This window comes from Agelaius tricolor, unplaced genomic scaffold, assembly GCF_023055355.1.
Source record: "Agelaius tricolor isolate 1412-34295 unplaced genomic scaffold, bAgeTri1.0.p SCAF_14, whole genome shotgun sequence".
Taxonomy (NCBI): domain Eukaryota; kingdom Metazoa; phylum Chordata; class Aves; order Passeriformes; family Icteridae; genus Agelaius; species Agelaius tricolor.
In genome coordinates, this window is record NW_027269274.1 from 6,934,340 (window position 1) to 6,956,892 (window position 22,553).

Consider the following 22,553-nt stretch of genomic DNA (forward strand, 5'->3'; position numbering starts at 1 on the left):
CATTTATACATTTCTTTAAAAATGGTATTTATATATGTCTGTAGAGATATGTCTGCATTTTAAGCCACAGGAATATTTCATACCAATTACAACTTGTATTACATCAGAAACACAAACAATGAAAGCCTGGTAGTTAGCAGTAAGACACTGGACATCAGGATTTTCCATTTTTAAAATTTAAAAAAAAAACCTGACTGGATCACTTAAAAGGGTGCATGAAGTAAAACAATAATGAAGTAAAAAGACTAAGAAAAATACACAAACATATAATATAAACATACTTTTCAAGACAGAAAGGCACAGCTAATCAAGGCAATTGAGAGTACATGAATAATAGGATTTGCAAAATTTATTACTGAGCTTCTCTGTTAAAGGTAACATTATTCAAATGACACCGTCACAGTTATTGCAGATTAAGGATTTCAAATTAGCTCCTTGTGTATATCATTATTTTGAGTAGCTGCATTTTATCTGTCTAATTTTAAATTACTGCAGGCAGATGAAAGTCATCCTAAAATCTGACTCATAATTCAGGTACCATACCACTAACCTTAACAGAGATGCTGGTTCCTACACAGGTACAACACTATTCCCAATGTAAACAAAGGACACTGGCATGCACCCCAGGCTAAGGATGTCAGCATTTTTCAGACACCTTTCTGACTGTTCCATTTTATGGTGATGCAATATGACCTACATTTTCAACGGCCAAAGAGAGACAGAGAGATAGAAAGGGAGGAGATAGAGAAAATAAAGACAGACAGACCTTTGCTGTCCTTATCCTCTACCAACTACAGCTTTAACTGTCCCTCATGGGGGTAGTAATGGGCAAGAATAAAAGCAGAATAACCTTATCACAAATTCTGAATGAGAAGCTGAAAGATAGGCAAGTGTAAGAAACAGCAAGATTTTTTCCTACAATCCTGTGAACAAGTACATAGTGACACCCTCAATAGGAAAGAACAGTAGAATCAATAATTTTATAATCAACTGCCAGAACAAAGCTGTCTTCAATACAGATGCATATTTTACTACCTTGTATTTCCTCTCATGTTCCTACCACTTCATTTCCATGTATTCCCTTAAGATCTCGAAACAAAACACAAAATAATCCACATCATTATCACCATTTTTACAGAGAGAGGAATTGAGGAAGGAGTGATTTGCCTACAGTTACACACCAGGCCTAAGGCAGGCTTGGGAACACAAAGCATCACTCTTCATTATCTCTGTCCTCTGCAATCTATTAGGGACTGTGATACCTGTCACTCTAATACATAATCTTGACATAATACCAGAATTATCTCTATTTTGTATTTCTCGCACATGAACTTCACACAGAAATCTGTACTAAATTATTATTAATAATCCTAACTCTCAGAAAGCTTTCCCTCACAAATGATGGTCCATATTTCTCAAACTGGCTCTGGAAATGCACTTGACTGAGCTGTAAAACTCAGCTCTGGAAATGCTAATGGTCTTTTTCATTATAAACATGTGAAAATATAGAACTAATTAAATCTTTGGGTGGTTTTTTTTTGTGGTTTGTGTTTTTTATTATTCTGCAGCTAAAGCACCTTTATTTTCAAAAATCTGTAGTTTTCCACGGTTAAAACTAGAATTTAATAAATTAAAAGCTTGTTGCTAGGTTTGTATTAAGCAAAAATCAAGATACTTTGATTTTCAGTTATTCTTCCTTAGGGCAAAAATATCCTGCAGAATTTTTGCAAAGCACTTAGAGCTGGTAGTTAATACAATATGCAAAATAATAGTAAGTAATTTCTTTATGTTTAAAACTGAAAGCCAAAACATGATCTTAAGCATATCTCTGTACATCCAGAATTACTTCAGATCTTTCCAAAGAGATTCTTGGGATTTGCACATAGATAAACAAGACTGTAATTTGGCATGGTATTTGAAACCAGAGATCAATAAAATGTATAGACTAATCCTGGGTTTGAACTGTGATTTTATGATAACAACAGCTTTCTTATCAAGCAGCATTCATCTCATGAAGTGCAATCAGCCCTACACAGCGAGGGGTGAGAAACTGTTGCTCATTTGCTTGAGTGCTTCTGCCTTTTCCAACAGCAACTTTCTATCAAAATGTTTAGCAGTGAGGACTTAGGGAGGCAAACAGCACCTACACCAAGAGTGAGAAAGAAAAAACTTAAAGCCCATCCTATTTTATAGAGCAGAGACACGGAGAATCAAGAGACAGACAGCTACCAAATATGAAGGAAGGGAAATACCTGTGTGATGATGGGGAAAAGCTTGGAAATTGAGGAAGGATGGACACTGCAAAGGGAGGATGGGATGCAGGGAGTAGGGTGGAAGACACAAGGTCTTAAGTAAAAAAGAGAACTATTTCTCCTTCAACACTTGCTCATAAAGACTGTAGGGAAGTCCTCACTCAATTAAATGAAATTACAATTACACATTTCTCCACTTCTATTATCTGTGACTGCACTTTGGTCAATCTATTTTACTCTTTGAAACTGAATTTAGTGAAAAACTGGTATTTCTTCCATTATAAACAAACTTATTTATGTTAATCTAGGACACAGTCGTGCTGATATAAAAGAAATCTCTTCCATATCGTCAGCATTACTACAGCTCTCCTTTTTGAATATTTCACTTCAATATTTTCTATAATTTTTTTCTTTTATTTTTTTTTCCTTCATAGTATCTTTGTCACAGTTCAGACGGGAAAGAAGCAAAAGTGGCACTTTTATTGCTGTCCAACACCATAAAAATTTCAGCTGGAGAAGCCAATCAGTGCAGGCACCAAGCCCAGCATCCATCCCAGAACGAATCTTCCCTTTGCCTACCAGTGACTGCCACCTAGAGCCAGAGTGCACCAAGCAGGACAGAAATAAATGTTACAGCAACAACAGGAACGTCAGCCTCAGCCAAAAGAAAAATACAAACCAAGAACTCACACTCTAGAAAGTTACATCCAACTGAAAAGATTAAATTAGTTAGGTTTCTCTTCTTAGCATGCCTTCTGAATAATGAGCATTTGGCCCATGTCTCCCTGTTTTTCTCTGAAAACTGCTATTTTGTTATGCATATTTAAGTTACATATGTGGGAACATATATATAAAATAGCATTATACTGCTTTTCAAGTAAATCCTGTGTTTCATTTTGTTTGCTAAGAAATGTGCTGGGCCATGCTAAGAAACTGACTACAGAATCTCATCATTAGCTGAAGATGCAACAGTGACATTTCAAAGACTACCTGTGTTAAAATGCTGAAAAGGCTTTAACATTCATGACATTGGTGATATTAATAAGACAAGAAATGTCTTTTTAGTGGCATGAAAGTTAATTTAAAAACCCTAATATTTTCATTTTAAGAAACACACTCATACTCACCCAAATATACCAGTGGCTTGAATGTCTACCAAAGCCCACCCAAGCAAACAGCTGCTGACACACTATAAGCTTAACACATATTTATAAACTGTATTAATTCATAGCTGCTTATTATACTGTGTAAAATCATATCTTTTTCTAACTACTACTTATGTAACTATTAATAAGGTGCCTAAATCTCAAGCATTAGTCAAACAACCACAAGATACTCTTTAACAGAATAAAAGGAAGGATTTTTTTGTTATCATTTACCTGGAGAATATAATAATTTGCATTTTAAAATATTCCCAGTAGCAGTTCCCTTCTCTGCGAATTATACACTGCTGCAAAAGCAAAGCTATGTGAGCGTTAGCATATTCTTTAGCTATTAAAATAATTTATTAGCTATGACTAATAATGCCTTGTGAAGAAATCAGTTCTCCAGTTTCCTCACTCTGCTGCTCATGGACAGGCAGACTGGTAACAGAGCATTAGAAAACCAGAGGATTTCTTCTCACATTTATCATTCCATTAGATACACAACCTCCAGGTTCCATAGTGTCCCTCCTTTTACTGCTAGGCCCACTGAGAAACTAATTTTTCCCAAGGGGATACATGTTTACAGATAAAATGAAATTATATGGAATTACAAACCTCACTGTTGAACACAGCTACCTACATATGAACTAAATGTCAAGCTGTAGTTACTGAAATCAACAGTTTGAATGCAGCCAGCTGGAAAAATTGCTCATTCAGATCCACACTCAGGACATACTTTCCCCCACAAGGCACTCCATGAATCCCCATCATTCTTCCAAGCAGAATAACAACTCTGCAACTGGCCTAGATGCAACACTGCAGCAGAGAAGAATATTTAAACAGAAGGATGACAGGGACTCACTGTAGAATTGTCCTGGAGGATGACATGAAAGAACTGCCAAAAAACCCAAACCCGTTGAAAAACACAACCTCTCCTTGACAACTACCACAGCTTTTCTTACAGATACAACAAATTCCACTTGAAACAGAACTGATGAACAGGTCACAGAGCTGGAGAATAGCTCTCGGCATGATCCTGTTAAAATGTCTCCAGTTAGAGATCTGTTAACCAAAGGAGAGACACAAGGAACCTCCAAAGGTCAGCCAGTCCCTCCCTCAGCCCCAAGGCACGATAACTAAGCTACCTGGTGGGAACAACACAAGGAATCAAACCTGTTCTTAAAGACCTGGGGCAATGGATAAGCCATTGTCCCACGGGTGATTATTCCAGCCTTTCAATACTTCCACTAGAGAACTGTGTTTGTCTGTGATCAATCTTCATTGCTCGAATGTGACCTATTTGTTCCTCCACCTGCCACAGCCCCCTGCTTTGCAATGCCCTTCAACAGATCTGTGTTCCCACCCCCTGAGTCCCCTCTTTTTTACCATAAGGAATTTTGTAAGGAATTGCATTCTTGTGGCAGGCACACATTGTTTATGCATTCTGGTTTTTTAAATCTTCAAGCAACTGCACTGGCATCTCCACACCTCCTCTTTCTTAATTTCATTCAATACAGACCTGATGTCCTCCATGTGTGCAGTTAATGAATACTTTATTTCAAAACTAAAGCAGATCAAGCAGACCTATTTTCACAAACTCAGAATCCTTAATATTATATAGATTTACTTTGGTTTTTTTTGTCTAAGTTTAGGAAGCTCAGCTAGAACACAGCATGCACCTCTACTCTATGCAGTGATTTTACGTAGAAGTAAAACAAATAAAAACATAGATGATATTCCTATCACTTAAAAAATTCAAGTCCTGTTCATGAGTTAATAAAATGTCACTATTATGGTGGGAGCACAAATATAAAAAAGAGGTTAGCCCTACTGCCCTGCAACAAAACCATGCAATTCCCCATTATTATCAGAGATGGTGCTCAAAGAACAGCTGTGAAAAACCAGAAACACAGAAAAATACTCAGCAATTGGCAAGAAAAAGTCATAAATTTATCAGAAAGCTTCAAGGTAAATCTTCACAAAATATGACCACATGAAAGTGAGGTTTTTCTTTTCTATATCCTCCAGTACTCTATTTATGTGTGTAAAGTCTCAATAGTTATGTTTTCACTTTCTGAAGTATTTCTTTTTCTAAGGCAAATATCACTCTTAAGCTTTAAATTCTCTGATGACAACAGACAACTGTATCTCATATCAACATTGCTCTCGATGAGACACTTGCCTGGGAAGATCTTTGACTCCAGAGATCATGGAATTTCCAATTACTCCTCCCTCCTTTCTCAACCAAAGGATAATGGAGCATAGCCAAGTCTGGGCCCTGCTGACAACTGGATTAGTACAAACCATTCCTTTAACTGCACTCACGCATAGTTAAGGTGATATTTTCCTATTTCTTTGTAAAAAAAAATTGCATTTTGTTGTGAATTGCTGTACATTTCTTAACCACAACACACGGTGCTGTATCCTATCCACCTCCCAGAAGGTGCCCTGTGCTAGGGCTGCCTGTTACTTATTTTTCCCCAAGCCATGACAGTTATTGCAGCTGCTTAAAAGACACCACCTGCACAGAAGCCAGCAGAGAACAACTGCTTATTCGAAGACAACTTAACTTTTAGAAGCCTTTGTAAAGAAGCAACACATTCTCACAGCATCCAACTCAAAAAGAAGATGCAGAGCAGCAATTTCACTAACTGCTATTAGCAGAAAGAGAAGAAAATGCAGGTTGTAAAATGGCTGTCTTAGAGTTGAAACTCTGTGCCAAATTTAGTAGGCTAGTCCTAGAAAGACTGGGAGGCAATTAAAAATTAAGATTTGATAAGAACAATCCGGTCGTTGGGAAATTCGTTACCTGTATTATCATCATAAGTCTACACTAACATTTGAGAGGATGAGTAAGGTTCAAAATCCTTCAAGGGCTTGCAGGACCAGGAGAGACTTCTTTAAACATTTGAAAACAACAGCTCTTGAGCTATTTCCTTCCATTTGTTTGATGACATGAACTACAGTTACAGTCAGTCACTCCTTGTGCAAGCCTTTCACATAACAACAGGATAGAAAAGCTCCACCAGAAAATCTGACAATAAATATCCTCCTATTCCAATCCAGACAAAGTGACTGCAATTCAAGTGCAATTTGGGTAATTCTAAAATTGAATTTCAAACTAATGACATTAAAAAAAACCTCATATGTTTAATTTTAATATACACGTGCACAATTTTATTTCAGGATATGTTGTTGTTCAACACCATCCTAACTTTTTATATATACACACACAGAGCAAAAACCACAAGCAGTTCTCAGAAATGAAAAAAAACCAAACCACCAACTCATAACTGCCAAAGTGACACTGGAATGAAACTGAAGTGAAAATATTTAGCATGAGCCACAAAATCACAGGTGCATACTTATTAATAGCATGGCTTTGTTTTACTCTGATCTCCTACAAGCCAATCTTTATTAATCTAAGTTATAAAATCCAATTTATCTGCATTGCCTGTTTTATTAGTTCAATTATCTCTATGTATAATCAAAATTTAATTTTTTATTAAAATAAAAGCTAAAAGCAGAGGATCAAAAAGAATTCGTGGTTTTGAAGCATTCTGCATTAATGTTTTGCAAAAAAAAAAATGCAACAAGCGAATCTGAATAATTGTTTATAAAACATTATAAGAAAAAAGTTACCTTGTAACCTGCTTGAAATAAAACATTGCAAAAATAGATACACTGTTACCTACTTTCATAACTATTACTAAAAGAAATAACACTTTGGGCTTAATGTTTTGGGTACACATATAGCCACTTCCAAATCTCAAATGAAAATGTCCATGTATATATACATACATATGGATACACACATACTTTATAGATAATGTATTTTGTGTCCAATTCCTCTATTTCCTGGTGTTTGACATTAGCTTGTCTATTTACCTTTTGTAACTCACCAAAATATTTTATGAAGCAGATTATTTTATTCCATCATTTGTTGGGGTTTTTTTTTCCTGTTCCTTATACTTTTCAAGCTCAAATTCTATCCCTGATGAAAATAAAGTACAGAAATCACCAGGGAGAAATCACTTGTACATCTTTGAATAGAATCTGACCTGCAATGCAAAAATTATCTTGATTGTTCTTTTCTTGCACTTCTGAAATTACTGGTTTGCTCTTATGAATTACTCCCTTAAACACCTTAGTCCTCAGCCACTGAATATCTTTTGTGTTGGGTTTCACTGCTGTGTTCAGTCTATCATTCTGACAGCAACACCACCTTGTACTAGTCAACAGTGTGGTGATTACAAAATTCACTCTGATGGAAAGAATTATGGGCATTAATCCCCTCAGGAAGGAGGATAGCTGGGTTGAAGCCTCCCACACGTGGTGAACAGTCCAGCAGATAACAGCTCTGCTAATGATGAAAAGGGAACCAGAACCACCACCACCTCCTGGGTTTTGAAAGCAAAGATTGACCTTTGCTCCCTTTTTGAAAGAAAGGGCTTATGATCCTAATTTCAAGAGAGCGTGAATCCAAAATGCTCCCTGGAGAAAGGTGCTTAGCCCTGGCAAGAGGCAGGATTTAAGCACATTCCTACTTCAGCTACTGCATAGAAAATGTGCAGATTCATCATCTCCTTCAAGCCTTTCTGGCTGGTATAATTTTAACAAAACACCAACAAATAGTAAAGAATTTGGCTCCCCACCTTCATGGAAACATGACCCAACTGGCCTCAGGCAGACCAGCCTTCCCTTTTTGACCAGCTTGAGCCACAGCCTGGATCTGCCCCTTCTGGGTCTGACAGTCTCTGCTGGAAATGCCCAGTTATCCTCTCATCACATTTCTCTTGAAATATTTGTTTAAACCATCTGTTTAGACAGCATTTGAACCAAGTTTAGAAGCTACATTTGGCACAGCAAAAAAAGAAAGTGAAGAGAATTTGCCATCTTCCTAAGGCCACAACTTCACTTTGGGGTTTTACGCTGTTTCCAGTCCTTATTGGGAGCCTAACAAAGTTCAGTGTTTTCACAGGATCACAGAATCATAGAACCACTGAATATTATCAGCTGGAAGAAACCCATAAGGATCATTGAACCCCAACTCCTGGCCCTGCTCAGGACACCCCAACAATCCCCCCTGTGCCTGAAAATATTGTCCAAACACTCCTTGAGCTCTGGCAGCTTTGGGGCCATGACCATTCCCCGGGGAGCCTGTTCCAGGGCCCAACCAGTGCCACCTGTATTTCATTCAATATTTTACAAACAAAAACCTGAGCAGGCATCACCCAAGCATGTAATCATGCCTCCAATTATTTCTCTTTCTCTGCTTGGACTTGTACCTCAGAAATTGGGAGTGAGAACGTGCGTCAGTGTATCATGTTCAATGGGAACAGTAAATTTTAGTGTGCTTGAATATTACCCACTGGCAGAGTTTCTCTATTACAAGAAAATACACCATTAAATAATCCAAAGCAAAATAAAACCCCAATTTAAAACAAGAAGCAGATGTTTATCAATAGACCTGATACCCTTTCTCCATCTCCTGAGACAGAAGCCTTTCTTTCAACATCTCCACATGATGTAGCCAAGCTCAAAGCCTTGTAAAATTTCTATGCCTTCTTTTACAGTTTGGGGCTGCTTTTAAAAATTAAAGAAACAAACTTAACCAACCAAGTTTTTTAAACTTCAAAAAGCTGACTCAGAAGCTGTGCAATAGCTCTGATTCAGCTTTCTTAGCTGAGTCAAAGCATGTGGCCACGTGATTCAGAGAACACCGCTCTGAAGTCGGGCAGGAGCTCTTTCCAAAGGAGGAAATGCCTGGTTTCCCTTGCAAGCCTTGTGCAAAGTTTCCTCAGTAGCACTAACAGTTATTTATTTAAACTTGATACAAGTCAATATGATATTCACACCTCTCTTATTGTTCATCCAATGCTTCAAACCACCGTCAAATAAAAATATTTACCATTTGGCCCAATGCCAGCGAAGACAAATTCTTCTAAGTCAGTGGTAAAACCTCATTAAACATCCACCTCTTCCTCTGAAAACCCTGGCACAGCACTGATCACTACCACAGCCATGAACTGAAGGACTGAGGAAGGAAAAAACAAAAATATGTTCTCTTTCCTTAGTAAAATAAAATAAAGTGAAAACATCCTACCAACAAATTAAGAGAATGCTAGATAATTGACTAATCCTCTGAAAAAACCTCCAAAATAATAAAGTCTGCTTTCTTACAAAACACATGAAACAGAATCCCAAAACAGCATGAAATGCCACCCCAAAATTACCTGAGTCACTTTAAATCACAGAATGCAGGCATCATGTGGGATCTCCAAGCCACTGCACAGGCAGTCTATAGTGTTAATGATTTTTAAATTACAAGAAAATTCTAACCAGCTAATCTGTCCTGCAGTGGCTTCATGGCACAGAGCTTCTCCAGACACCTGTTAAAACACCTTGACTTTCTTGCTATGTGGGAATCTGCCAAGTCCCTGGGAATGGGTATCATGACCCAGGGTGCCACTCCTGCTCATCCCACTCCTCAAACAGAGCCCCTTTTTGGCACACACACTTTCCTTTGCATCCCTGCACCTGAAAGCTCTGGCTCCTACACTTGCAGTATCATGAAATTTCAAGCTGAGTTTGACAAGCTTTAATAAATTAGTCACAGATCATCCTAAAATGTACAATAATTGATCCTCAAGCTTCATAAATATTCAGTAGGATCTGGATATGAAATTTGGAAAGCTGTTACATAATTCCTGTGAAGACAGCTGAAAGAGGACAATATCAGAATGCCACCTGTGTAATTGAGATTAACTAAGACACAGAGCCCTTACTTAGGAAAAAAATATTTCAAAGGACCATGCAGCACTATTTTTTTTATGACTAAAATAAGCTTTTCTCCCTTCAGGAGAAAAATAGTAGTGATAAAATGTCTTTCTAATGAACAAAATATTGCCTGGACTAATATTTTTTAAGATGCTTCCATCAAGACTTCTGGAATTTTACAGGCTTCTTCCAGTTACAAAATAAAAAATAAAAAATGAAAAATAAAAAATAAAAATTAAAACCCATACTGTAGACCACAACTTGTGGTTACACTATTATGTGATAGGAGCCTGGTTTTTTAAGTATGGGATTAACAGTACATTTAATCAATCTTGGTAACACAGGCAGTAGACAGCAAAATTGATTACTGTTCACATAATAAAATGTTGCATTTTAAAATTATTATGTATATATATCACTACAGTCAGAACAAGTATTTTCACCTCCTTTTTCCCGTTCTCCTGTAACTCTATGAAAATGGGCTGGCTCTGCAGAAACACAAGGGTCCATGTCAGGAAAGCTTTCTACAAGGCTAAGAACCACTCACTACTTTTTATACCTCAATCACTGGGGTGAAAGATATCAGGTTTATCTGCCAAGAGTGACTATTTTAATATCTGCAGAATTAGACAGCCAGGGCCTTAGAATTCTTACAGAACAAGATGACAAGCTCTTGGAACACTGATGCTAATTTTCAGTAAATGCTGAAGCTACAGAAGACTGCAAAGAAAATAAAACTCTAACATAATTTAAAATGAGAAAAACAGTCTGATAGGTTAGCTTGGGATCAGTCTTGCACAGAATTCTGGTATATAATCAACAGAAAGATAAAGGATGGTGGTAAAAAGTAATGCTAAACATAGACTTACAGAAAATAGGTCTCGCTAAATAAATTTGGTATGGCTTTCTGACAAGAATATAGGTTGGACTGGATAAAAATACCCTGCAGTTTCTGACCTACTATACTTAGATCTCTGTAAGATTTAGTGCTACACAAAAGTCTGATTTAGAAGTTAGTCAACATGAAGAAAACCTGGAATCTAAAACCACCTCATAAATTATTAGGGAGGCTAAAGAAAAATATTTTAAATCCACCTTGTCAATAGTTAAAAACTGTTTTCTTAGCTCTTAAAAATCATAGCTCATTATAGCCTGGAATACTATAGAAAGCTTCTTCCCCTTTAACTTTTTGTGTGGTTGGGGAAAAAAATCATATACACACAGAGTTAAAGAAAAAGGGAGGAGGAATACAATCACTTTAAACTTTTGCTCTCATAGATTGTTTCTCAGGAAAGAAAACTTCAGCACTAACAGATTTCCTCAATAAAAAAAAAAAAAAAATCAGTGCACTTAAAAGCCATATTTTCAGGAACAAAAAAGAAGTATACATATGAAAAATCAAAGCCAGCTCCACACACGTGTAACATCTTGGAGTACTAAACTTACCTAGGTTATACTTCTTGCATCCAGAGTCACCTGGAAACATTACAGAGGATTATTTAACACTTCTGACAAGGACAGATGTGCAACAAATTATTATGTATAAGCTGCTCCAGGGTCTTACCATATGGCACACATAAAAGAATTCAAGGAAAGAGAGAAAACTGTGTGACATTTTACCTTGGTTGAAAGCACACACAGGTACTTGTTCCAAAAGAGCTGGCACAGAGTCAGGTGCTATCCCCTGTGGAAGAACTTTTTCCTGTTGTGTGAATCTCCACTACTGATGCTTTAGGGAAGGTCCAGAGCTACTCAGTGTTTCTGCTGGTCAGTTGAAGGATTATATAAAAGACTGTAGCTGACAGAATCTGCACAGAGTACCCAAAGTGGTGAAGGACAAATAAGTAAGAGTAAGTCAATCCTGTTCCAAAGATCTACACCATATATCACAGGGAATTAATGACAAAGACATGGCTGTATACAGCCCAGTGCAACACCCTCAGCACATGAGAAACGAGGGTTGTTTCACACTTAAAGATGAGGAATTCTACTTGGAAAGAGAGCAAAGCAAAACAAAAACTCCTAAGACACAATGAATCCTCAAATGCATATAGGAACCCAGCAAGCTGGAACTGGCTTCCCAAGCAAAAACATCCCATGGATATTTAATATGTCAAAATAAAGCAGGAGAGAGAACAGGCAGTTGCATCAATACCTAGCCTTAGTGAGATTCTTGATGATGTATTTACCAAGTTCTACTTGTATTCTAAAGGAGAAAAGTTAATCAACATTGATGATGCCTGAAAGCCCTGTCTTAAAAAGAAAAATAATGGCTTTGTACTCAAAGTTGTTCTTATGAGCTTAAGACCCAGAACAAAAAATTTCATAGAAGCTCGTAATTAGTAACACATGAAGAATGGAACAAAAGTCACTAAATATTATAAACTAGTCATATGTACTGCTGTATTCTAAATTAATTACTCAAGGACTATCTATTTGTCATTCTGGAGACCTTAATAAGACCAACTGACTAAGAGTGGAATGATGAACAAAAAGTGAGAAAAGATTGTATTGGATTAAATGACAGAAAATTACATGGAAGTTCTGAGATTATTAAATAAATAATTGTGGATTTTCACCTACAATAGTCTTCAGTTCTGACCAACTTCTCTCTGCGATAGGGCTCAGAAAATGGAAAGAGCTCGGAGAGGTGTAAGAAAAATATCACCTTGATTAAATGGGATGTTTCAAAATGCTTAAGACTTCCAAAAGGAAGTGAGTGGATAAAGAGGAAAGGCAATAACTGTACAAAATTTGCATAGAGAAGTTCAGCTAGGTCTTCTTCTCGCCCTTTAGCAAAATACTAGGCTGTACCATAGTGACCAAAGCCTTAAGAAAAACAAAGATTTTAGTCAAACCAACTAAATAGCAACATATCAGAGTTCACAGAAGTGAGCACCTTCAGTATAGCTTACATGGTTCATGAATGCATGGCCCATTCTTTGGCCCAAACCTGGGTAACTGGATAGTTCGTTAGGTTTTCATATAAAATGATATTCCCCACCAATCACCTAAGAGTACATAAAAACTTCAAGAGCAGAATCCACTTATCCAAGTTTCCCATATTGGAAACGCTTTATTCCTAAAAGTTCTGGCGGAGTTTTAATGACCACTCCCAGTAATGCTTCCCTACTAGCACCTTCCAAAGGGCCTGATCAATTGCCTATTGAAGACAAAGTACTGACTTGAAACAATCTACAAATCCGTAAAGAGCTGTTAAATGCCTCTATCCAGAACAAGAAAGCGCCTTTTAATCCCTCACAGCTCTAAAACCAGGAACTAACAGATTACAGCACATATTAACTTCGTTCTTTTCTCACCCTGATTTTCCCCACCACCCTAAAACTGTCAATGAATAGCGCTAAGCAGAACAAGGCAGTGAGCCACTTAACTGTCCAAACCAAAATGAAGAGGGAATAGAAAGGTGTCAGGGTCTGGCAACGCCTCAGCTACTGTGATATACACTTCAGTAACATTACCAGCACTGCCCAAGCATCCAAGCCTATGGACCAAAAGCCTCCAACTCAACACCTGGTAACACCTTAATATCGCTTTTCTCCAGATGCCTCTAGCCACTTTTTCCAGCACCAGCTTAGTTTGCCAGGACAGGAAGAAACAACTATTGTTCCTATCTGCTGATCACAGTCAAACTCACCAGGAAACACCAGAATAATTTTTGGCACACCCCAGGCCCTACTGCTTGTCCTCCCAGCATGGAGTGGGGATGAGCCCAAGGGCAGCCAGGGGAGGCCAGCCCAGCTCCCCGACACCTGCACCATGGGCACGTCCTCCACACCCTCACCAGGGAAAGGCACCGAAGAGCCAGCGCTCCCGCTCCATCACCCACAGGGGCTGGACAGCCGCCACAGGGGACCCCACCGCCCTCACAGTGCCATGTCAATGACACTGGGCACCGTGACGGGACCATCCGCCTGCCCGCTGGGTCATGGCCAGCACGGCGGGACCGTCCGCCCGCTCCCTTGTGCCATCGCCACCATCGCTGCCGGTGGGACGGCACCACCGCGGCCGTGCGGGACCCGACGCGGGGAGCTCGGCACCACCGAGGGCGATGGTGACGGCACCCCGGGGAGGATACCCCGAGCCGGGGCCGTGGCGGGAGGGCAGGAGAGGCGCCCCCGACCCCGGCGGCCTCGATGGCGCGGGACCATGTGCCGGGGGCATGGCGGGGCGGCCGGGCGGGGGGCGGCGGGGCCGGTGCGGGTGGCGGGGGCGGGGAGGTGGAGCCTGGCTGCGGGACCGCCGCTTCCCTCCCCCGTCGGGCGCTCACCTGGCGGGGCCGCCCCTCGCCAGGGGGCCGGTTCCACGCGGGGCGCGGGGCTCGCCCGCCCGCCCTCCCCGGGCCGCGCGTTCGCCGCCCGCCGGCTCAGGCCCCAGCAGCCGCCGCCTCCCCCTCCATGGCCGCCGCTCTCGCCGGCTGCATTGTGGGAAGCTGACCTCACTCGCTGCTGCCGCCGCCCCGCCGGCTCCGGCACTCGCCGCCATGGGGGCCGTGACCGACGGTGAGACCTCCCTCCCTCCCTTTCTCCATCCTCCTCTCCTTCCTCCCGCCCCGCACCGCGACCCCCGCCGGGGTCCCCGCAGCGCCGCGCCCCCCGCCCACCCTCCGGGGAGCGGCTGCCGCGGCGCCCGGGGCCGCTCACCCCGCAGACGGGCCTCCATCGCGGCCCCGGCCCCGCGGCCCTCCATGCTCCCCCGGCGCCGCGGCTCAGCGGATCTGCCCGCTCTGGCTCCGGGAATGGTTCCCCGAAGGGCCCGGAGAGCCCCGCGCGCGGCGCCGGGAGGCGGCGGCCATGGCGTGAGGGCTTAACGGGAGTTTTTCCCCAGATGAAGTTATCCGCAAGCGGCTGCTGATCGATGGCGATGGAGCTGGCGACGACAGGCGGATCAATTTGTTGGTGAAGAGTTTCATTAAGTGGTGCAATTCCGGATCTCAGGAGGAAGGGTATCTGTTGTTTTGCTTTGGTTTTTTAAGTCTTGGAACTGCTTAGCTTGCGTCTCAGTGGAAAGCGGGGCTCGATCCATTTGGAAAAGATCCTCGTTAAAACGCGCGCAGCTGCTTTTCTTTGGCTCTGTGGTGTTTCCAGGACTAACGCCGAGGACTGTGCTGGGAGAGGAGGGCTACAGACGGGTCAGGAATCACTGAGGGCTGCGGGCCGTGTCCTGAAATCTGCCAGCACCGCTCGAATGCCCTCAGGATTGCTGTGCCTGCTGCGTGATCCAGCCGGGAGTCCCGCTCTTGTAACAGGATCATGACTCGGATATTTTAGTTGGCAGTTCTGCGTTTGTTCTGTTAGGGAAGGGAAATACTGCTGGTATTTCTGCTGCTGTCGTTCTCTCTCTTTTTTTTTTTTTAAGTCTAAATTAGTAAGGTACGAGTGACAGCCTTCTGTGGGGTCTCTGTTAGTAATGGATATAAATTCCCTGAGATCACAATATTACCAGTGTGTAGACAGAGAAGCACTGCAGTATTAAAATACTAATTTGGTGGTCACAGAACCAACCCGAGCTGGAAAATTTAAAAGCTCTTGGTCAAACTGCTCGCTGCTTTAATACATCATGTCCTTATCAATTTACACTGATAAGGACATGATGCTGGAATAATGTGTACAGTGCTTCTAACTGCACTTCCAAAAAATTATACACTGAATCTTTGAAGTGTTTTCTTTATTGAATGGTTGTTATTTAGCTGTCCCTTAAGCTGCATGAAGTTGCTGCTTGAGAGTAAATAAATGTCTTGTCTGCTTTCAGATACAGCCAGTACCAACGAATGCTGAGTACTTTATCACAGTGTGAATTTTCAATGGGAAAGACTCTTCTGGTGTATGACATGAACCTGAGAGAGATGGAAAATTATGAAAAAATCTATAAGGATATAGGTAAACACGAGAAAATGTTACTGGTTTCTGTTTGAGTGTTTCTCTTCTGAACAAGCTCAAGCCTGGTGAACATAATACATACATCTGATGAGTGGTTTGGAGGTTTTTTGGGTTTGGTTTTTTTTCTTACTAGATAGCACTCATATATGTGCTATAAGCATCTTATAATTACATAGACTGCATACAAACAAAAGCTTTTTTAACCTGTTGATGTGTATATAGTTTTTAAGTTGATGGAGCTAACAAGCCACCATGTCACAAACAACTCTTTTATAGTTTAAATTTTTATTTACATGTATTGCTTGAATTCAATATAACTCTATATCTTTCTCTTTTTTTTCCTAAAGAAAATAGTATAGCTGCAGCCCATGAGAAGATCTCTGAATGCAAAAAACAAATCCTGCAAGCAAAAAGGATTCGAAAAAATCGCCAGGGTAAGGTGCCATATCTGTATTTACAGTGTTGGGCTTCATTGGTTTGTTATCTTTTACATTGTATTGGAAAATAGATTCTAAATTTTTGAATGTGCAAGGCATCATGATTACTGTATTCAGCCTGGTGGGTTCCACTGACTACTGAAAGTTTTGGGTGGATGACACAGGCAAGATTGAACCAGATCTCAATGACATGCAGCATCAGGAAAACCTAAAACAGTGTTCTTTCTGAACACCCGTTTTAAGAGGTGTATTTTTTACTTTTAAAATTGTATACTCATAAATCATTGAAACCTATAACACTCTAAAAGATGAGCAGTTGATTAGAAGCAAAAAAATGTTTTTTCATGATAAATGAAATGCAAAAAATTTCAGAAATATAACATGAAAGCTTTTAAGTACAACTGTTTGATCAATGCTGTGGATAATTTTGAACTCAACTGGAAATTAAAATAACCTTAACTAGTAGGAATATGGAGTTCTTACATCTTCACAAACAGGTCTGAAGTGTTGGCTTTTTAATATGTTCTGTCCAGTCTGCAGCACAAATTTTTCCAGGTGAATGAGGTAGTTGTCATCTGTCTGGTCTTCCTATCAGGAAATGCCTGTGTTAGTTACCTGTATAACCATAATATTATTCTTAATGTGTAATAGTTTTTTTTAAAAATCCTAAAAATAAAAAAAAATCCATGCATAATTTTATACTAAATTTTATACTAAATATTTTCAGAAGTATTTAGATCAACCATTTAAATGTCTTTCAGAATATGATGCATTGGCCAAAGTCATACAGCATCACCCAGACAGACATGAAACATTGAAGTAAGTATAAAACTACATTAAATTATAATAGAGCAGTAAACTAGAAGTCACCACACTTGACATTTCCTTGATTTCAGTTTGACTTTTCCTCATGTTTATATAATTTCTTTGCCATGATAAAAACTTGCTTTTCTGTGCCCTTATGAGCTTTCCTTAATCTCCCATCTATATGGGTCAGAAGCATTGCTAATTGGTCTGTAGTTGAAATTTTTCCACTGAAGAATTAAGGTGAATAAGTGAACTGAGATGTAAATGCACATCTGATGTCAGTTTACCTGTGAGTTGCTCAGAACAGGGAGATGGTGGGAAGTCCCTTAACTTGCACCTGCCAGATTCAGTAGTCACTCGAAATGCATAACACACAAGCAAGTAAGGTGGAATGGGAGAGCAGGAGAAAGCTCCTAGGGTTCTTTTTTTTTTTACATTTTCCTTCTGGTTGTTGTTCCTGCATGCCCAGTTATAAATGGCTGCATGGTGTGCCACACATAACCTGCCCTGGCATGCAGGGCAGACCTACCTGTTGTCCAACTCATCCTGTGTGTAACTCACAGTGCTGCTTGTCACATTCTGGGTTTGCATCACTGTCTGTGCTTTTGGGGCAGTTGTGGGGAGATTATTGAGCCATACAAACATTCCAGGATTTATTGCATCTATGAGTTTGTTGTTTTTAAACTGATTAAAGAGGTAGTGTGGGATTACTGTTCCCATGTAAGTGCAGCTGTGCACTTATCCCTCTTCCCACTTTCACTGAAATTGCCAGGGGAGGATGTCTTTTCATATTCAATAGCCTTTCATAGCAAATGGAACTGATTTGGTTATACTATTACCCTAATAATAGCATTTTTATAGCTATAAGCCACTCACAATATTTCACACATTTCTTTCTTGTATGCTGTTTTTCTGTGCCTTGATTTCATTACCCCAACTTTGATTATTACAGGCAATTCTCATGAGACTTAACTACTTCTTACTTCATTAGTCAGCATATGACATTTATCAAGTGAGGCTTTAATAAAGAACTACCAAAAATGCAGTTTCTCAGATAAGTCAATTAAGAATAGAAACAACTAAATGAGAGAAGTTATGACTACCCCATTCCTGGAAGTGTTCAAAGGCCAGTTTGGATGGGGCTCTGAGCAATCTGGTCCAGTGAAAGATGTCCCTCCCCATGGCAGGAAGTGTGAACTAGATGATCTTTATGGTCCTTTCCAGCCCAAACTATTCTATAATTCTGTGATAAATGATATTTTGTTATCTTATAGGATGCTGGATTGTTTAGGTTTGGAGGGATTATTCTAAATTTGCTTAACACATCCGAGCATAAGTTTCTAAAGCAAAGCTAGAAAGGGTGGTGAGTTATAGCTGTAAGGATGCAGTCTGTAGGAAAGTACACAGAAAATGATACAATGAACCAAAGGCCACCCTTAATTCAGAACAGAGGAAGCCTCACTAACAATGTCACACACTTCATGGAACTCTTAATCACTAAAAACACTTGAGAAAACTTCTTGTGAGAAGAAACAGAAGGGTTTCTTGCAAGAGTTACATTTACAGCTTTTGCAGGTCATCTGGCACAATAGGACAAAGTTTAGAAAAATACTTTCTTTGTGCTTTTAAGAGTCTGTTTTTTGGAACAAGGAGTCATACAGCACAAAAGAAGCTGTTAACAGCTTAGTCACAAGTAGTGCACAGGAGCCAATTCAGGAAGTGATAGGAGCAGAAGTACTGAACAACACTGCCCACAGTGTAATTAGATGCTGTATCAGAAGAGCTGTTCAGAGAACCAAGAAATGACACAGTCTTAGAAAAAGAGGTATGAAGGTAAGAAGGCCAAGAAAAGATTCTCTGGAATGTAAAGTAAAAGGAGTAAAATTCCAGATGTAGCTTGGATGTTACTAGAAAAAACAAGTCTGTCCTCTCACAGTCTGCTTACACCTGACAGCACAGTGTAAACAGCAAGATTTGGCCAAATGGAAGTTTTTCAGAAGCTAGAAACCAAATGCTTCCAAAATCAGTGTATGAGCCTATAAACTGAAGAAAGGAGTAATGTCACACCCAACTCTCTCAGGTATTCCCATTGAGGTACCAAGCATGCTGGCCCAGAAAAAGACAACACCCTCGGGTAGCACTAAAATCACCTTTTCCCATCCACAGTGGGGTACTTAGGACTGGAGGGCTTTTTGTGGTTCCCTAGCCAGACTAGTTGCAGCAGCTGTCAATGGTTTCAGGGAAAAAAAGGTTGATTTCCTTGCTGACCCCTCTGTGACTCTGCCTGCTAATTAATCAGGGATATCAGCCTCAATCCACTTCACCTTTAAATGAGCAGTTTGCTGTCATTGCATGGTGCATAAATTATGATAGGCATTAGAAGTAGAAGGACCAAACTGGAGGTTTAGCTGTAAGAGTTGGTGCTCCATTCTCATTTGAAAGGTATATTATGGTACCTGCTGTTCTTGGCCTCAAAAAGGGTTGGTCCATGGTGAGCTCAAGTGAGAGCAGAAAGTTCTCCCCCCAGACTGTGGTTGGGCACTGAACAGGCTCCCAGGGAAGTGGTCACAGCACCAATCCTGACAGAGTTCAAGGAGCATTTGGGCAATGCTCTCAGGCACAGGGCATGACTCTTGGGGTATCCTGTGCAGGGCCAGGAATTGGAGTTGATGTTCCTTGTGGGTCTGTTCTGGCTCAGGATGTTCTAAGATTCTATGAATCTGCTTCTTTGACTTGTAGGGTCAAGTAAATAGCATATTGTGTCAGGACTGAATTGTTCCAAATTCCCAGGGTACAACTGTATTCCAGCTTGGAGGCCTGATTTTTTGTAAATATCGTGAAATTACAAGTTGAGAACATAATAGTTTAAAATTACCTGAAGTGACCTTACCTCTAAATCATTTCACTTGTTTTGTTTACATAAACAGCATCTTTTAGAGTTCTTTCTCCTCTACTCAGAGCAAATCTGTTTTGCAAGAATTTTACAGAATTTTTTAAGTGTACTCTGACAATCTCTTTTCAGGCAGCTAGAAGCTTTGGGAAAAGAACTGCAAAATCTTTCTCACATTAAAGAAAATGTTGAAGATAAGGTAAGTTTTTCATAGAGATGGTTATATAATAATTTATTAGGAATACAATTAATGTAGAGCCTGCTATGGGTTGTTTGGCTGTATGTGCTCTCTGTTTCCTACAACATGTATTTTATCATTCCAGTTGGAGCTGAGAAGGAAGCAGTTCCATGTTCTCCTGAGCACCATCCATGAACTTCAGCAAACCCTGGAGAGTAAGTGCTGTTCTTTGGTAATAGATATAACTGGGTTGTGTTTTAGCAGATCAAAAGGAATCACAGCTTCCAGCAGGGGGATGGCTCTGTGCAATTGAGGCTGGTGACCTCTTGCATTGGCACAATTTTTTCCCAGTAGTAGTCCAGAGCCTGAGACTGCTCTGAGCTTTTTTTTCTTCTACAAGCTACCCACTGTGCCATTTCCTGACTAGCTTCAGGTTAATTTGTAGGCAGCAGAATTCTTTAAAATGTGAGGATGGAGAATAGCCATTTGAGGTGGTTTTTTTGGTTTTTTTAAAACAGAAAGTATTTCTTACAGAGAGTTATTCTTGTGCTTATTTCCGAATTTCATTTTATAATTCCTATTCCAGTAGTTTTGAACATGTCACTACTACCATGGCATCATTTGAGGCTTTACTAAAAAGAAATTGAAATACAAGGAAGGTAAATGACAATCTACTCAGACTGTGAATCTGACAGAGCAGGGACTAAAACTGTCAGACACGAGAGCTAAATTCAGGAATTAGTTGTACTCATCTTTTCTCATACAAATACTTAATATTTTCAAATCAGCACTAACTTTTTGTGCTCCAATATGGGTAATATTGTTTTAAATATTTGCTGTAGATTTTCCCTGTCTTTCAAAGACAGAACAATTGGTACAGCCTCTGAGCATGACCTGATTAAATGCAGAGATGGCTCTAAGAGCAGACTTTCATTCTCTAAGGCCATCTAGATCTTCTTAAGCAGAATGAACTATTAATCCTAGGTGCACTTTAGCAGAAGGTTATTGTTATTATGTGTTAATAACACTTGCTTAAGTATTACTCTTGAAAATGCATTTTCATGTGAATATATAGATTACTTTTCAGGATTTTGTGAAGGAAGTAGCAGTTAAGTGAAAAACACAGCTTCAGTATAAAATGAATAAACCATTAGCAGACAAGGAGAAAGAAGAGGTTAGAAGCAATCTGGTACCATTTGCTTCAATTGACACTATAGAATTTACCCCATTTTTCCAGTAACAGCTGTTAGAGATAACGTCCTTAAAAACTGAAGGATTATTTTGTTTGTTTGAACATAGCATTTTTTAGAGTGAGATACTCAACTACACATTTTAGGCAATCAAAATAAAATATTTAAGTGGGACAAAGTTCTGAAATATAGTCTATATATGACCAAGCATGTTTGACTAACAGTAATATTGAATTTTAGATGATGAAAAACTTTCAGAAGCTGAGGAATCACAAGAAACTCAGATGGAAGCAGAGGCCAAGCAGTAGATGTCATCTGAAGACTGACAATTACTAATTAAGAAAGTCCAAGTATCTTCACATTCTGTTGAAATCAACAGTAAGAGAGATGGAGCTGGAAATAGTTTTCTACTGCTTCTGTGAATTTTTCTACAAAAATACATTTTGCATATGTTTCATGGGAAAAGAGTTGCAGATGTTTGCAAGCAGGCACTCGGTGTTAATCCATAAACTTTGTAATTTGTGACAAATATACTTTGTTTCACAAAGGATGAAGCTTTTACACCATACTTGTGAACTAAGGTGTTTGTAAAACTTTGCCAATAAAAGGTGTTTTCACAGATTTTCCTATTTTTAGTAGGGGTTGAGCCTTATAATAAGGGCTTCTTTTCTTACATGGCATCAGACTGAGGGCAGGGCATCTTTTCATGAGTCCCAGCTTCCATACCCTGTTCTGGATGGGACCTAAATCTGAACTAAGTTGGCTCTTAGTTTTTTTAAGCTGCTGCCGTTTAGAACTTACTGTGACTAGACTAGAATTTGATTGTTTCATATAAAATAAATTACTTCTATAAAATTAATGCTTGTTAGGTGTTATGAAAAAACAAAAATTATACTGTACTAGCTTTAATTTTTTCCTCAAAGTGATGCAAAGAACTGCAACAATCCAAGCCTTGCTCTGCTGTATTTGTTGTACCA

The 22,553-nt window shown here is 39.6% G+C and overlaps 2 protein-coding genes across 4 annotated transcripts in view; one reads left to right on the plus strand and one right to left on the minus strand.

The window, feature by feature from the left end:
• ATXN7 (ataxin 7) overlaps window positions 1–15,028 on the minus strand; it is an 87,040-nt gene extending 72,012 nt beyond the window's left edge. For 2 of the 3 annotated variants that reach the window (XM_071439439.1, XM_071439437.1), the window contains exon 1: window positions 14,466–14,605. The gene's annotated coding sequence lies outside the window, so the exon portion shown is untranslated. Of the gene's footprint in view, window positions 1–14,465; window positions 14,606–14,838 lie in introns of those variants that run through there. The other variant, XM_071439438.1, reaches the window with a different exon arrangement.
• On the plus strand, window positions 14,565–22,197 carry THOC7 (THO complex subunit 7). Its single transcript, XM_071439444.1, has 8 exons — window positions 14,565–14,697; window positions 15,023–15,140; window positions 15,947–16,074; window positions 16,422–16,508; window positions 17,273–17,330; window positions 20,341–20,407; window positions 20,532–20,601; window positions 21,817–22,197. The coding sequence occupies exons 1-8, from the start codon at window positions 14,679–14,681 to the stop codon at window positions 21,882–21,884; spliced, it is 615 nt and encodes a 204-aa protein (XP_071295545.1). The 5' UTR covers window positions 14,565–14,678; the 3' UTR covers window positions 21,885–22,197.
• Window positions 22,198–22,553: the final 356 nt, after the last annotated feature.